General features: G+C 54.0%; 1 protein-coding gene across 3 annotated transcripts; it reads right to left on the reverse strand.

Annotated features, from left to right (window-relative positions):
- Window positions 1–5236: 5236 nt before the first annotated feature.
- SLC29A2 (solute carrier family 29 member 2) lies at window positions 5237–15727 on the reverse strand. 3 transcript variants are annotated; one of them, XM_074401729.1, is made up of 13 exons: window positions 15466–15727; window positions 14601–15311; window positions 14270–14351; window positions 12400–12563; window positions 12076–12215; window positions 11543–11677; window positions 10773–10870; window positions 10466–10550; window positions 9451–9587; window positions 9143–9248; window positions 8953–9038; window positions 7250–7449; window positions 5237–6267 (listed from the first exon to the last, which is right to left on the reverse strand). In XM_074401729.1, exons 2-13 carry the CDS (start codon window positions 14627–14629, stop codon window positions 6156–6158), a joined length of 1374 nt encoding a protein of 457 aa, XP_074257830.1. In that variant the 5' UTR covers window positions 14630–15311; window positions 15466–15727; the 3' UTR covers window positions 5237–6155. The 3 variants fall into 3 exon arrangements, with proteins under 3 accessions (XP_074257830.1, XP_074257831.1, XP_074257829.1); XM_074401730.1 differs by lacking the exons at window positions 14270–14351; window positions 15466–15727 and having other exon boundaries at window positions 14601–15165; XM_074401728.1 differs by lacking the exons at window positions 14601–15311; window positions 15466–15727 and having other exon boundaries at window positions 14270–14594.
- Between the last annotated feature and the right edge of the window lie 1430 nt (window positions 15728–17157).

The raw sequence follows: 17157 nt of genomic DNA on the forward strand, positions 1-17157 counted from the left end.
GTGGTGCAATCACAACTCGCTGCAACCTTGAACTCCTGGCCTCAAATGATTCTCCTGCCTCAGCCTTCCAAGTAGCTAAGACTACAGGCACGTACCACCATGTGCCTTGCTATTTTATTTTATTTTAGTAGAGATGGAGTCTTGCTTGCTGTGTTGCCCCAGCTGGTCTTGAACGTCTGGCCTCAAGTAATCCTCCCACCTTGGCTTCCCAAAGTGCTGGGATTACAGGCGTGAGCCACCAGGCCTGGACTTCTCGGGTCTTTTCTGAGCATGCATCTTGCCCTGTATGTACATGGCTTTCTAAATTCCTTGATATTTATGGGAGCTTTTCAGTTCCCAAAAGAATCCCTCCCCAGCTTTTCCTTACAGCCTTTCAGCTTGTCTATTGTTCATGTAAACTGCAGTCTTTGCTCCAGACAGCAGTGGGTTGTTAATTTGTCTTTCAGTATGTTGGAGAACTGTCTTTTAAGTAGAAGCTTTTGCTTTCTGAGAGATTTCTGAGTTAGGCAAAACAAAAGCAAGTGTCTGGCATCAGTGCTTTAGGTAGCCCTCAGACAGGCCAGAACTGAGAGATAAAATCTTTTTTTTTTTTTTGAGACGGAGTTTTGCTCTTGTTACCCAGGCTGGAGTGCAATGGCGCGATCTCAGCTCACCGCAACCTCCGCCTCCTGGGTTCAGGCAATTATCTTGCCTCAGCCTCCTGAGCAGCTGGGATTACAGGTAAGCGCCACCATGCCCAGCTAATTTTTTGTATTTTTAGTAGAGACAGGGTTTCACGATGTTGACCAGGATGTCTCGATCTCTTGACATCATGATCCACCCGCCTCGGCCTCCCAAAGTGCTGGGATTACAGGCGTGAGCCACCGCGCCTGGTGATACAATATTTTTAGAACAGAGTCTGCTTTGTTGCATTGAAGAAAAGGCTAGGGTCTCACATTGGGAATGCCGTCTTCACACCACCACCAATCCAGAAGGGAAATAGGGCAAGACCAGGTAAAATACTACAAAGTGCTCATTATTTTTAAGTTGCCGCTTTCTTGATTCAGCATTTGCTGGGTTGTTGTAAGTCTTTATTTTCCAGAGTTCCCACAAAGGTTGTTCCAACAGTTGTTGCTCATTTTTTCAGTATTTTTTTCTTTTTTTTTAATCTGTTTTTTTTCTTTTTCGTTAAAAAAAATTTTTTTTTGTAAGTATTATTTTTTTAAGGGCACAGGCCCATGAAGCTGTCTGTTTTACTACCTTTGCTTACATTCTATTAATATTAAGCCCTGTGGAACCTCAGTTTATTCATCTGTAAAATGGGATGTGCCCAGAGCTTCTGCTTCGCAAACTCTTTGGGGCTGAAATGAAAAGGGAGTCCAGGCGAGGCATAGTGGCTCACAGCTGTCATTGCCACACTATGGGAGGCCAAATCACTTGGGGTCAGGAGTTTAAGACCAGCCTGGCCAACGTGGTGAAACCCCGTCTTTAATAAAAATACAAAAAAATTAGCCGGGCATCGTGGCACATGCCTGTAATCCCAGTTACTGAGGAGGCTGAGGTAGGAGAATAACTTTAACCCAGGAAATGGAGGTTGCAGTGAACCGAGATCGAACCACCGCACTCAAGCCTGGCAACAGAGCGAGCCTCCACCTCAAAAAAAAAACAAAAACAAAAAAAAGGCGAGGGTGGAGTCTAGCCAGGTGACCCCTGTCAACAGTAGTTTGTTCAGGAAATCCTGAGAAAAAGAAAGAGAGAAGAACAAGGATGCCACCTGGCTCCATCTAGGATATCAATGCCCCATTCTATTATGCTGATGACCCTGCCTGTGACCTTGACCCTGCCTATGACTTATTCCTTCTAATGTGCCAGTAACCTATAGACAACCCCCACTCATGCTGTAGCTTCATTCTCCCAAGAGAGATGATCTGATTGGTTCCTCTCATCGGGGAAGCTGGACCAGGCCACCTCATAAGCTGCTGGCCAGTGGGTGGCTGCTATGGCTCAGACCCCAGCCCTGGTCCAGTCAGCCCTGGCCAGAGATGACATTCCCATACAAAGCAGGGCACAAGGGCTCAGTAGGGAGGCCTCTGGGGCCACTCAAAAGGGGCTAAACTCTGACAACATCTGACGTGTTGAGGCAGGTAGTAAAGCAGATAACAAATGTAAAATGCTTTTCATGTAGTAGAAATTGTTTTTTTTTTAGATGGAGTCTCACTCTGTTGCCAGGCTGGAATGCAGTGGCGTGATCTCGGCTCACTGCAACCTCTGCCTCCCAGGTTCAAGCGATTCTCCTGCCTCAGCCTCCCGAATAGCTGGGACTACAGGCGCCCGCCACCATGCCCAGCTAATTTTTATATTTTTGGTACAGACAGGGTTTCACCATGTTAGCCAGCATGGTCTCGATCTCTTGACCTTGTGATCCTCCCACGTTGGCCTCCCAAAGTACTGGGATTACATGTGTGAGGCACAGTGCCTGGCCTTTTGTTTTTTTGTTTTTTTTTTTTTGGTTTTTTTTGACATGGGGTCTTGCTCTGTCACCAAGGCTAGAGTGCAGTGGCGTGATCTGAGCTTACTGCAGCCTCCATCTCTGGGGTTCCAGTGATTCTCCTGCCTCGGCCTCCAGGGTAGCTGGGATTACAGGTGCTCGCCACCACCCCTCCTGGCTAATTTTTGTATTTTTTTTAGTAGAGGTAGAGTTTCACCATTTTGGCCAGTTTGGTCTCAAATTCCTGACCTCAAATGATCCGCCTGCCTTAGCTTCTCAAAGTGCTGGGATCACAGGTGTGAGCCACTGTGCCTGGCCTCATGTAGTAGAAATCTAACTACCAGCTTCCTCTTCCATAAAATAGTCAGCAACTTGAGGGTAAGGTTGTGTCTGTCCACTGAGCCCAGCCCAGTACCCTGTGCAGTGTAAGTATTTGCCGATGGAAACTGGCTGCTTCTAAGGGAATCTGGGCCTGTTGGCAGAGCTGTGACAGGATGGGGAGGCAGAAGCTGGGGACTAGGTATCAGGCGAGGGGCAGGCAAGTGTAGCCAAGCAGCCCAAGAATTTGTTTCCAGCATCAAAGCCCCTACACCCTGAGCTGATAAGAAAGTCTCACTGGGTCTACGGGAAGGAGGATGGGAAGATGGAATCCCAGGTTGTGACATCATAAGGACACCCAAGGGGCAAGTATCCTCTTTCGGGGCCCTATCCTCCACTATCCAGCCTGACCCTGGTCTTGCTGTGGGTGACGGGTGGCCCCAGTGGGTTACCTGGGACCGTCTGGCTAGTGAGGTGGGCAGGTGGGTATCTGCCTGCCTGGTCCCAGGTGGATCTGGCAGGTCTAGGGAACTTTTGTTTTTGAGACAGAGTTTTGTTTCCTGTTGCTCAGGCTGGAGTGCAATGGTGTGATCTCAGCTCACCACAAACTCCGCCTCCCGGGTTCAAGGGATTCTTCTATCTCAGCCTCCTAAGTAGCTGGGATTACAGGCATGCGCCACCACGCCCCGCTGATTTTGTATTTTTAGTAGAGATGGCATTTCTCCATGTTGTTCAGGCTGGTCTCAAACTCCTGACCTCAGGTGATCCACCTACCTTGGCCTCTCAATGTTCTGGGATTACAGGCATGAGCCACGACAACCAGCCTCTAGGGAACTTTTAGGTACAATGGACAACAGCTGTACTCTTCTCTGAAGGTGGAGAAAGGGAAAGGGATCCAGCAAGTGTTGGGGTACTGCCCCAACAATTCCGATCAAAGAGCACAGCTAGGCCTCCTGGTCTTGCAAGAGACTCCTACATCAGAGCTGGTACTCTAGCTCCAGCCTCACTCCAGGACTCCGGCTCGGGCAGGTTCCAGCTGCCCCTGCTCATAAAGAAAAGGGTCTGGCCGGGCGCGGTGGCTCAAGCCTGTAATCCCAGCACTTTGGGAGGCCGAGGCGGGTGGATCACGAGGTCGAGAGATCGAGACCATCCTGGTCAACATGGTGAAACCCCGTCTCTACCAAAAATACAAAAAACCAGCTGGGCATGGTGGCGCATGCCTGTAATCCCAGCTACTTAGGAGGCTGAGGCAGGAGAATTGCCTGAGCCCAGGAGGCGGAGGTTGCTGTGAGCCGAGATCGCGCCATTGCACTCCAGCCTGGGTAACAAGAGCGAAACTCCGTCTCAAAAAAAAAAAAAAAAAAAAAAAAAGGGTCTGGATTTGAACCCAGGACTCTGGGTCAGCAGGCATGCACTTAACCACAAGGTTAGCTGGCCTCCATAGAGGCAGTCTTCCGTCATGTCTCCTGTATCTGTCCTCCTCTCTAAGCCACTGTCTGTGCCCCGTCGCCTCCCCGCTGGACTGTGGGGATCAACTCCTCTGTGGCTTCTCTGCTTCTGCCCCTCCTCCACCTCAGACTAGCAAGCTCATATTCATCCCCCAGGACCCAGCTGGGGAAATGCCTCCTCCGGAATGCCTGCCCTGACTTCTCAGATGGAATCAGCAGCTCGCTCGACATGCTTCTGCAGGACCCTCATAAGCCATGATCACAAGTTACATTTGGTTTCCCATGGCCTTGGGAGTGGGGACTGTGCCTCTTTTGTTTCAGAGTCTCCAGACCAGGCAGGGCCTAGTCTGGGGCAGCTGTCTGTGAACAGTGCTGAAAGGAATGAATCCTTACTTGGGGTGTGCCCTGTGGCTTATTTCAGCAACCAAGGTCATATCTTGCCTATCTTCCTCTTTGATGCCAAAAGAGCCCCCTGGCTTCTGAGCAGGTACCCTGTGCTGAGCACCTGATATCTAATAGGTGCTCAGTGAATGTTCACAAAGGCAGGTGGTCAGAAAACCCTTGCTTTTCTCTGGGATGGGCAGGGTAGCCAGGTATGTGGTAAAGCAGGCCTTTCCACCCTCTGACTTTAGAATTGGTGGGGTCGCCAAAGCCCTGCCCAGGCCAACTGCCTCACTCAGGCTAGATTTCTGAGGAAGAACGACCCTGGGGAGGCAGAGGATGCTGGTGAGAGACCAGGGGCTCATGGCAGGGGGTGGAGAGCAACAGTTGTCCATCCAACCAAGTGTTCTGCCCAGGAGCTCTGGGTTCCTTGCAGGTCAACACCCCCCAGCTATCGTGTGGTCCAGAGGACCCAGCACAGAGATGCCCACCAATCCCTGCCCTTCCCGGGGCCTCAGTCATCCCACCTGTCAAGGGGGTACAGTCTTTCTGACCCCACCCAAGTCATTGAGGCCAATAGAGCCAATAGCACTTCAGAAATGAAAACTTGGTGAACGCATCATACAAATAAATGGGGTTGTTATTAGACCCAGGAGCAGGGTCCACAGAAAGAGAAACAGCAAAAAGGGGAGTAAGCCCAGAGCTCCTGCTCCGAACCCCTTGAGGGAAACACAAACAGGTGTTGGGCAGGAAGAACAGCACCTACAGGGAGGAGGGAGATGGGGCTGAGTCCCCAGCTCTACCACGGACCAGTCACTTCCCCCAGGACTCAGTTTCCTCCCCTGTATAATGGGGGAAGCACAATCCTTGTCCAGCTCCTTCCAAGGGCCTCAATTAGGCTTCAGTGAGAGAGTGGGTATGGAAGAGCTTTGCAAACTGTAAAGTGCAGTGCACACATGCAGGCTAGCTGTGGTTCTGGGGTCCAGGCCCAGCTGGGTTCTGAAGAGTGGGGACAGTAAGTGTTGGCAATGAAAACACTGCTTGAGGCTGAGCCTAGCGCTTTGAGCCCCCTCAGGTCCTCAACAGCTGTTCCTCCTCCCAGGTCCTCACAATGTCCCCAGCACCTTTTACCCTGGGTTGCTGAAGCCTGGGAGGATGAGGAGCTCCTGCCCTGGACTGGCCCCACCTCCCACTCTGAACCCTCAGGTCACCTCTGCTCCTGGTGATGATGAACATAGGCAGAGCTGGTGGTGGGGAGCAGCTGTGCCCTGCTCCCACTTGTCCCTGGTCATCACCCTTTCCATGAGGTCTTGTGCGAGTCACCTCCATTCCTGGGTGAGGGTTAGAATGACCCAGGGTGAATTCTTCCCCACAGCACTCCAAGGGATGGAGAGCAGCTCCTGGCCCCTGCTGGCAGCCCCAGACCTACGGTCCCCCACCCAGCAGAAGCCTGAGCCAAGCTTTCCATTCGCCCTGGGCTGGATCTCAGCTCCGGAAGGAGATGTCGAGAAGAGGCTGCCAAAGAGCTTGGAGGGACTGCTTCAGAGCAGCGCCTTGAAGAGGAAGGAGAGGGAGGCTCCACAGGAAAGTCCCAGGGCCAGGAAGAAGGTCATGAGGGCACCAGCCACCTCCCGCTCGTGTGGCAGCACCTGCCTGGAACACCGGGAACAGGAGCTCTTAGAAAACACTGGGCCCAAACTTGGACCCAACTCCACCACCCTCTGCCCATCGTCTGGGCCTCTGACACAAGCCTTGTGTCACCGTAATTACCCCCTTCTTTCTGGGCCTCAGTTTCCTGGTATGTAAATGAAGCTGCTGGACAGGGACGTCTCTCAGGGCCTCTGAGTCCAACATGATGGGATTCCAGATTCCACAGCCTGCCCCTTCCACAGTGCCCCCACCCTGTCAGTTTCATTCTCTCTGGATTCTCCACTGCATTGCCCCTTGAGGAAATAGCCCATGAACCTTGTTTTTGGCCAAACCTTAGCTCTCAGCCGGGTGCGGTGGTTCACACCTGCAATCTCAGGAATTTGGGAGGCCAAGGCGGGCAGATCATGAGATCAGGAGATCAAGACCATCCTGGCCAACACCATGAGACTCCGTCTCTACTAAAAAGCCAAAAATTAGCCAGGTGTGGCAGTGCACGCCTGTAGTCCCAGCTACTCAGGAGGCTGAGGCAGAATTGCTTGAACCTGGGAGGCAGAGGTTGCAGTAAGCAGAGATGCCTCCCGCTGCACTCCAGCCTGAGCCACAGAACAAGACTCCGTCTCAAAAAAAAAAACAACCACCACATAATACCTTAGCTCTCCTCAAACCGAGAATTTTAGAGCCTGATGGACCCTGAGAGAGAACAGTTCAGCCCATTATTTTACAGATGGGGAAACTGAGGCCCATCGAGGTGGCCCCAGAACCAGTGCCTGGGCTACTTTGCTGGGCAGGTACCTCCCTCGCCCGGTTCTCCTCTCCCCTGCAGTTAAGGCCTTTCCCGGCAGGGGGAGCCAGCGATGCCCGTGAACCCCTAGGATTGGGATGGCCAGAAGCAGGACGAGTCCTCCCTCCCTCGCAGGCTGTCCCTCCCCAAAGAGCGAACACACTTCCCCACTCTCAGCCCCCACGCCACCCCATTCCCCCAGACCTGGGTGCCAGGCACATGGTGAGGGAAACCAGGTAACCATTAGAAATGGCAAAGAGCAGCATGAAAGTGATGAAGTAGGCATCCTGTGGGAAGAGGATGGGCAGCCGGGACCTCTGGGGCACGTGGCACAGCATGAAGAGGGGCACGAACAAGAAGCGCAGGCAGACCAGCAGGGGCAGCAGTCGGCTGTCCTCGTCTGGCTGTGGCAGAGACTGGGGTCAGTGTGGTCCCTGGAGCCAGGTCTCTGCTCCAGGCAATCTCAGAACACCCATAGGGTACCTTGTTTCGAGATGGAGTCTCACTCTGTCACTCAGGCTAAAGCTCAGTGGCCCTGATCTCAGCTCACTGCAACCTCCACTTCCCGGGGTTCAAGCAATCCTCTTGCGTCAGCCTCCTGAGTAGCTGGGGCTATAGGTGCCTGCCACCACCATGACCAGATAATTTTTGTATTTTTAGTAGAGATGGGGTTTCACCATGTTAGCCAAGCTAGTCTTGAACTCCTAACCTCAAGTGATCCACCTGCCTCAGCCTCCCAAAGTGCTGGGATTATAGGCATGAGCCACTGCACCCGGCCCCCGCTTTTTTTTTTTTTTCATTAAAAATGTGTGTGTGGGTGTGTATGTACAGACAAGGTCTCACTGTGTTGCCCAGGCTAGTTTTGAACTCCTGAGCTCAAGCGATCCTCTTGCCTTGGTCTCCCAAAGTGTTAGGATTTTGTTTTGTTGTTGTTGTTGTTGTTTGAGACGGAGTCTTGCTCTGTTACCCAGGCTGGAGTGCAGTGGCTCAATCTTGGCTCACTGCGGCCTCCACCTCCTGGGTTCAAGCAATTCTTCTGCCTCAGCCTCCCAAGTAGCCAGGATTACAGGCGTGTGCCACCATGCCCGGGTGATTTTTGTATTTTTAGTAGAGACGGGGTTTCACCATTTGGGCCAGGCTGGTCTTGAACTCCTGACCTTGTGATCTATCTGCCTTGGCCTCCCAAAGTGCTGGGATTATAGGCGTGAGCCACCACACCTGGCCCACCCATAGGATAGACCCATCTCTCACCCTCTGACCTCTTCTGACCTGCCCTGTGAGCCAGTGAGAGCGGACTCAGCGTTGGGGCCTGGGCAGAGCCGACCCAGCAATCAGGGACTGGCCAGCAGCTCACCTCTGCCTCTCCCAGGCTCTAGCTTCTACTCTCCACGACACCTACACTTTACACACTTAGTTCCTCAGAGCACCCCTGGGGGTTCCACAGACCCCCCTGGGAGCAGATGGGGTTTCTGAGTGGGATTGGAAGCAGTAGATCAGCTCCTGTCCTGACTTGGATCAGAGCAGTTCCTCTTTCATCTGCTTTATTTATTGTCTTTTTGGAAGATTTCATTTAAAGATAACAGCACCATGGCTAAAACCAACACCAAAACTAAGACTCTTGCTCAGTCCTTCACCTGGTGCAGGAACCTTCATGTAACATTCTCGAGCAGCGAAGGCTGGATGCTGGGGACACAGAGGTCAGCTGGACATGACTTTTGCTTTCAAGGAGCTCACAGTGCAAGCCCTGGCCTGCACACCTCCAGGGCCCAGGTGCTCCCTGGCGCTTGGCCAGTGGTTCCATTGCCAGGCCACTTGGACTACCGGAAAATCCCCTCCATGCTCTTTCAAGCCCTCAGATCCCAAACTGCTTCCTGAAACATCGGATCACCCAGCCCCGGTGTGCTTACCCATAGGAAGTAAGACGTCAGGCTCCGTCCCAGGCAGTCCATGATGTTGAAGAGGAGGAAGCAGCAGATGGGGTTGAAGAACTGACCTGGGAGGGACAGGGCTGCAGCTCATAATGGTCCCCAACTCCCCTCACCCCTCCTGTCCCCTTTGTGCCCCCTGCCCTGCCATCTTCTGCATCCCGACACTCACTCCACTTCCCGGGACTGGTGGAGCTGGTCACCATGGCTGTGATGGCGGGGAAGACGGACAGGGTGACTGTGAAGACCAACACAAGGCACAGCGCCGTCAGCCAGATCTGGGAGCCAGAGGCAGGGGTGTGAGCAAGCAAGGCAGTCCCAGGGCCCCACCCTCTGGCCGAAGCCCCGTCTGGGAGCAGGGCACTTGGGGCCTGGCCCAGCTGTGTCCCTGACCCACTATGACCCTATGACCTTGGAAGAGACAATGTAAGACCCATTCTTCCCCAGGGATGGTGGTTGGGGGCTATATCCAAGCCAAACCTTCTGGAAGACAATGAAAACTGAAGGCTTTCCTGGCTCCTGGGGCTCATCTGGCTCCGGTTGCAGCTCTTTCTCCAGGTCAAGATCCAGGGTCAGAGCTACCCTCTGGGGACTGTTGGGAATCCCATTCTTCTCATCTGGGGCAAGAGGGGAGGGGGAAGGGTCATCCTGTGACCCAGGTTTCCTGACTTCTAGGCCCATCAGAGAGATTCCCAGCAGTTAAAGCAAGTGATCCTCGACCAGGCACGGTGGCTCACACCTGTAATCCCAACACTTTGGTAGGCCGAGGCGGGCAGATTGCTTGAGCCCAGGAGTTCGAGACCAGCCTGGGCAACACGGTGAATCCCCATCTCTACAAAAATACAAAAATTAGCCGAGCATGGTGACCTGCACCTATAGTCCCAGCTACTTGGGAGGCTGAGACAGGAAGATCACTTGAGCCCAAGAGATCGAGGCTGTAGTGAGCTATGATTGCGCCACTGCACTGCAGCCCAAGTGACAGAGTGAGATCCTGCCTCAAAACCAAACCAAACCAAAACAAAAAACCAGTGATCTTGCTCCAACCCAGGCTGCAGGGAAGGGAATTCATGATGGAAAGGCATAGCTACCAGGAAGCGCATGCATGGGTCAGGCATGAGCGAAGCACCTTAGGTGGATTATCTCATGACCACTGGTTTACAAATAACACTTGGAGGTTCAGTGGGGTGCAGTGGCTAAGTGGTTTGTCTCAGGCCACACAGCTGAGATGTTGTGAAACCAGGATTCAAATTCAGAGGTCTCTGGATCCAAAATTTGCAGGTATGGAAGCTCTATTGCCTCCTCATTTTATAGAGGTGGAAACAGGCCTGAAGAACAGCAGGCATGACTTTAACCCTACCAACTGCCCATCATGATCTTCCTGTTTGCACAAGGCTACTAGGGGTGGGCTCTGGCTGCAGAGATAACTGCTTCCCAGGGGACGTGGCTCTAGCTTCCTCTGCATCTCCCACTTCCCCAGGAGGGTCTCAGGGCTTACCAGAATGGAGGAGCTCAGCTTTGGTCTCCAGCTCCTGAGCTTGGGCCTCGGACGGTTTCTTGGCCAGGTAGTAGCGGGCAAACTTCTGCAGAGGACAGGAAAGTGTTGGGCCTGCCTGGTTTGGCTGAGGCGTCTGGATCCCTCCCCACACCATTGGCCTAGAGGCTGGGGTCCCTCAGTGTCTTCTCTGGCGGTCAGGGCTGAGGCCAGGTCTCCTTCGCCTCCCCTGGCCTTTCTCAGGGCTTCAATCTCAAGACTCTGTCGGAGATGCTTTGAGGTGGGGCCTCGAGCCCAACAGCAGGCTCACCAGGTGAGGCAGGCTCAGGTAACACACAATGGACATGAGGGTGCCCACACAGGGTGTGATGAAGTACCCCAAGGCGGAGGTCTGGGTGTCCACACCACCTGCAGAGAAACATCAGCTACGGAAGAGAGGCAGCTGGTCCTGCCGGCTCCCACAGGGGTTCCAACTCCTGTCCCATTTCCCATTGCGCACTTCTCAGACCCACTCCCAGCCTCTTCCACCTCTCTCTTCACTGACAGACTTGGGAATCTCCTACAGGGCCCCGGAGCAGCCCTATACTTCTCTAGCTTTCCACTATGCGTCATTTTTGTTGAGCACATACTATGTGCCGGGAGCCTTCTCTTATTGTGTGCTCACTGCAATCTAAGCAGGGAGCTGTAACAATCACATCAGTGGGGAAACTAGCAGAGAGGTGACAAGCTTTGTCCAATGCCCCCAGCTGATGAGCACTGAAGCTGATTCAAACCCAAGTCTACCTGAATCCCAAACCCATCCCCTCATCCTTCAACTTCAACCTGCTGTCACATGCCAGCGTTGGCCCCAGGAATCCTACCCCTGGCCCTGGGTTAACCCGGTCCACACCTGGTTATTACTTCTCCTCCACTTCCAGGGCCCATGGGCCCCACTCCCCAGCTCCAGACCCAATCCCCATTTCTATATCACCCCCTCACCTCCATCTTCACCCAGAACCCAGGTTCTTGCTCTCACATGCCCTCTCTGTTCCCCAAACCTCAGAGGCCACCCCAGCCCTCCAGCCACTCAGTTGCACTCACTGGCCATGGACAGGAGCATGGCAAGGGCAGCAAAGATCCCAGCCAGGCCCTGGCCGCTGAGGAAGAGGGTGCTGTAGGTGGAAGGCATGGTGCCCAGCTGCCCAAAGAGGCTGCCCTGCAGGACTGCACTGAAGGCTGCGGAGGGACAGGGATGGGGGCTGCTGTTCAACTGGGCAGGCCTCAGAGCCTCCCTGGAGGAGGTGTCCGCTGGATGCACAGGGGACTCTGGACAAGGTTGGGCAGGTGTGAGCTTCCCTAGGGACTGGGCACTCGGGGCAACACCTGCCATTCAGTCCTCTTCTGAGGTGCAGCCATTGGTCTGTGGAGCTGTCGACCAGGAGGCCTGCTCCTAGGACACTGTGAGGCCTGGACAAGTGACTCTTCCTCTCCCTCCGGGCCTCAGTTTCTTCACCAGGGATATGAGCGACTATGAGACTGTCTTCCCTTCTCAGATATGCTGGGCCCTTTCAGGGATGAGGAGGCCAGGTTGAAGCCCTGCATGGGCTGGCTGGGGAGGGGGCAGAGATGCTCACAGTTGATGAAGCAGACGGAGGCCATGGTGATGGAGAAGAAGGGTCCAGGGCTCATGTCCACTTTGACCAACGCTGCCGTCAGAGCAAAGAGCAGCAGTATGGCCAGCAGGCTGCCCAGAATGCGCACCGTCTCCGGGATGCTGCTCAGAGGGGGCAGAACGGATCAGCATGGCCGAGGCCAGAGGAGGCTGGGGAAGGAGGTTCAGCAATGGAGCTGGTAGGGCTGGCGGGGGATAGGGGTGGAAGTCGGGGGTGGGGAGGCCTTCCTGGACCCAAATGAAGCTGCCTCGGCAGGGGGCACAGGAGCCAGGGCAGGCCTCTCACCACTGGTACAGGAAGGAGTTGAGAAGGGTGAAGAGCAGCAGGGGCAGCTGGGACAGCAGCGTCACCCAGTTGTTGAAGTTGAAGGCATCCTCGGGGCCCGTGTGGTTGGTGCTCAGGGTCCTGGCTGTGCTGTTGCTGTCTCCTGCCAGTCTCGCCTGGAAATACTGCCAGGTGGGGAGGTGATGGAGGGTCAGCACCTCTCAGCGTTCCCCTGCTGCCTTCCCTCTCACTTGTGATGGCTTCCTAATGTCTGCTGGGGCTTGTCTGCCAAGTCCTTGTTCTCTCCCCAGCATCCGGCGCAGTCAGAGCTCCCTTCATGAATGTGTGCTGAGTTGAATGGCTGAAGTCTGGGACAGATCCCAAGCATTAGGAGACCCCAGCACAAGCCTCGATCCAGCCTTGGATGGCCACTCCTCATCAGTGCCCTGGTTCCAGCCCCCACCTCTACTCCTGCAGCAGCTGCTAGATTCATTCATTCCATGGGTATTTACTGAGCACCTACCGTCAGCCGGGCTCTGGCCTAGGTGCTGACCAACTGCATTCTCTCTGGAGCCCATAGCCTGCCATTCCTCTGCTTAACCTCAACACCCCGCTCCATGCCTCCCTATTCCCTGCAGGGCAAAGCCCCAAATGAAACAGCCCTTCAGAATTGGATCCCAGTCTCCCTTTGTGCCTCATCTGCTCCATGCTGCTAAGCTCCAGGCAGTCCTGGCTCTGGATCTCTCTCCAGGCAGTCCTGGCTCTCTCTTGTCTGTCTGCCTTGGCATGGCTGTCACCTCTGCCTGGAATGCCCTCCAAGCCACACCCCTCCTTATGCACTCTGCCTGCCCTACTCCCAACTTACAAATCTTCCACAAAGCAGAAGGAACTTTCTCCCCTGGGGACCTGCTGCAAGCCTAGGATGGCATGCATCATGTTATGTTGGTTTTGTTTTGTTTTGTTTTGTTTTGTTTTGTTTTTTGAGACGGAGTTTCACTCTTGTTACCCAGGCTGGAGTGCAATGGCGCGATCTCGGCTCACTGCAACCTCCGCCTCCTGAGTTCAGGCAATTCTCCTGCCTCAGCCTCCTGAGTAGCTGGGATTACAGGCATGTGCTACCATACCCAGCTAATTTTTTGTATTTTTAGTAGAGACGGGGTTTCACCATGTTGACCAGGATGGTCTCGATCTCTCGACCTCGTGATCCACCCGCCTCGGCCTCCCAAAGTGCTGGGATTACAGGCTTGAGCCACCGCGCCCGGCCATGTTATGTTATTAATAGCTCTTTGGCCCCCCTCTTGCTCTCAAGACCAGGGGCTGATTCATCTCTGGGTTTCCAGGGCCCAGTACCGAGCCAGGTACCCAAGAGGCATTTGTAAAGTTGTTGCAGTGAATACAGATGAATAACCCGGTCCCAAAGACAATGCAGATCCCACATTCCTGCCTTTCCTGAAGAGCCTCCCTGCTGTTTCCTCCTGTGTCCCCAGTGCCTGCTCCACAGTAGGTGCACAAAGTTTGTTGAATGAATGAATGAATGTTATTCATGATATTTGAAAGAAAATCAAAGGTTCAATAACCGACTTTTGGGGTGACTGACTCAGGAATAACAACACATAGAGAAGGTAAGTGGGCAGCGCCTTGGCTCGTGCCAGACCCCGTGGGCTGGTGGCCTTGCTTCTCTGCGATGCGGGCATTCCTGAATTTCTGCTTTCCTAGCCACGGGGGAAGCATTCCCCTCTCTGAAGCTCCGAACTTCAGCCCACAGATGAGCACAACGAGGGGTCACAGGCGCGCGGTGGAGAAGCGCCCGGGTAAGCCTCATCCCAAAGGGCGGGCAGGAGGGAGGGGTGCTGGCTGTGGCCACCGGCTGCCACTCCGCCGCGAGTCTCACCGGGATGGCGGTAATGAAGAAGTTCCAGGGAAGAAGGGTGCCCAGACCCAGGATAAAGAAGCTGATCCCGACCAGGTGGTAGCTGTGGGGATCGGTTGGGAAGGTCAGCCCGAGGACGCACCCGCCTCCGCGGGCCCTCCCGCCTCCCAGTCCGCCCCCTCCGGAGCGGACTACAACCCCCATCACCCCGGCTCCGGCGGCCGAGGGAGTCGGCTGATGGGAATTGTAGTTCGATCCGGTCTTCTCTGAGCCTCGGAGCGCTTCCAGGGATCGGGTCTGCAATGCCTCTGGCCACTCGGATCCCAGTCCGTACCCACCTGGGCCCACTCACCTGTCCCGCGGGGCGTCCCCTCTCGCCATGGCCGCCGCTGCAGGTGCGCCTGGGTGAAAGGGGCGGGGAAGCCGCACCTGCACCTGCGCAGGGGCCGAGGGCCGCAGGACCTGGGGGGGCGCGGGGGCGGGGGGCCGGTCTCCCCGAATCTGGGTGCCGGGCGGTGGGAGCCGCGCAGGGAGCCCCGGGCGGATTTCGGTGAGTCCGGCGCTCCGCAGCCTGGGACCTGGGCTCCGCCCCCGGGGCGGGGACAGAGGGTCGCACCACCCCTTTCTCCGTCCGCCACCCGCCGCAGGGACTCAGGACTCCGGCTCGGGCCCGCCCCACCTCCCGGCCTCCGATCCTGCCCGCTCCCGACACAGCCCCTCCCCGCAGCCCCTGTCCTCTTCGCAGGCGCGGGTCCCGGATCCCTGCGGGGGAGGGGAAGACGGTGGGAGGGGCGGGGGATAACCTCACCCCCACCCCCCGCCAAGAGCTCTTTGGGGGCAGCCCTGGCACGGGACTCTTCCCGCTTCGCCAGCTTCGAGATGATGCCAGAGCCGCTCCTGCGACCCCTAACGCGGGAGCCCACCGGGGCGCCCCCTAGCTAGGGAGCTGCTGCGGAGCCTCTCCCAGAGTGTAACCCGAGCCCGGCCCGGGCGGGGGAACCGGAGCCGCGTACGTTCGCCCGCAGTCCTGGCGGGCTTCGCCGAGCTGGGTCCCCGGGAGTGCCTGGAAAAAACAGCATTACTTTCGGAGGTCCCTCGCCACATCCCATTAGACATAGTAAGATGCACCCACTCCCCAATCTTTTTTTCTGTTAGAAAAGAAGAAAAGAAAAGAAAAAGAACTTTGAAAAGATTAGAAGTCATTAATTTGCTCCTACTCTTATGATCTTCGAATAGGTGTGGGTTCTCTACAATCCCCTGGCATATCCGGGACGCTGGAGAAGTGAGAGCCCTAAATCACAAATCTTTCTTTCTTTCTTTCTTCTTTTTTCTTTCTTTCTTTTTTTTCTCTGTCGCCCAGGTGGAAATGCAGTGGCCCCATCTCTACCTCCGCCTCTCAGGCAGGTTCAAGCGGTGCAGGTGCCTTAGCCTGCCGACTAGCTGCGACGAGACACGCACCACTATGCCCAGCTAACTTTTGTATTTTTAGTAGAGACGGGGTTTCACCATCTCTATTAAAGAGATGGCCAGACTAGTCTGGAACTTGTCTTCTGGCCAGACTGGTCTTGAGCTTGTGACCTCAGGTGATCGCAAGCCTCAGCCTCCCAAAGTGCTGGGATTACAGGCGTGAGCCACCGCTTTCAGCCACAAACTATTTTCTTAAGCAATGATATTTTATAGCCATTCCCGGGTTGCCTGTGTTTTTCCACCAGCCGACTGCGAGTCTATGGGGGCAAAGACTGTGATTGTCTGGTCCACTGGTTTACTGGCAGCCTCTAGCGCCATTGAGTGATAAATGGGTTGTAGTAAAATGCAGGTGATTTTAGGGAGAACAAGGATAGCATTAAATTAGGCTAAAAGAGAAAGTTATTCTTTCCACTTTCTTTCAAGCTTCTGAATATGTCAAGGGTGTTAACAGGTTGCTAACATTTCTTAATCTGCCCCCCATCCCTGTCCCTCCGTTAGCCTCAGGGCAACTGCTGACAATTCTATCAAAAGTTATTAACTTGTATTTTCCTTGTATTATTTTTATGGCAACTTTATTTTCGGGGTTACTCAGACAGTTTCCTATTTATGATCATGATAGCAACTTTTCTTTGAAAAATTAGTTTATTTGTGGAAAATGAGTCATTTAAAGAAAATGAAGTGAGGCAGCTGGGGCAGGCCCCTATGGCGCAGGTTGTGAAGGAAGGACTTGAAGAATGGAGGTTGGGGAGCACTGTATTTGCTGAGACAGTGGAGGGAGAGGATGAGGGCATTTCAGGGAGAGAACAGCCTGTCCCAAGACAAGGGACAAGAGAGTGCTGACACATTCTGGGACATACAAATAGATTCCATTGGCTGGCATTGGTGGGAGGAGGGGACAGAGTCTCTGCAGCAGCCAGGCTGGTTATGGCAAGCCTGAGGGCTGAGTAAGGAGTTCAGATTTTATTTCAAAGAACAGGGAGTCAGCTGGGGCAAATTTCATCATCCTTGTAATAAATATTTTTTACTATCCTGCAATGCAATTCATATAGAGCAAAACCTACTTATACACAAAAACATTTGATGTCGATATAATATCCTGATTGTACTGCAGAGGAGTCATAAAGGAAATTATTGTGTAACAACACACTATGTATGAATGTGTTCATATTCATGGTACATGAAGCTGTCAGATGCTTGCCTTCTTTATAAAACTGCAGTGAATCCACAGCTGCAAACTCATGTGCAATACAAGCATGCAGTGAAACTGGCCACTGAAGAGATCACTGGTTTGCCAGGATTTTCTTTTTCTTTTCTTTCTTTTTTTTTTTTTTTTGAGATGGAGTTTTGCTCTTGTTGCCCAGGCTGGAGTGCAATGGTGCAATCTGGGCTCACCTCAACCTTCGCCTCCTGGGTTCAAGCGATTCTCCTGCCTCAGCCTCCTG

The sequence above is a fragment of the Saimiri boliviensis genome, chromosome 6, assembly GCF_048565385.1.
Source record: "Saimiri boliviensis isolate mSaiBol1 chromosome 6, mSaiBol1.pri, whole genome shotgun sequence".
Taxonomy (NCBI): domain Eukaryota; kingdom Metazoa; phylum Chordata; class Mammalia; order Primates; family Cebidae; genus Saimiri; species Saimiri boliviensis.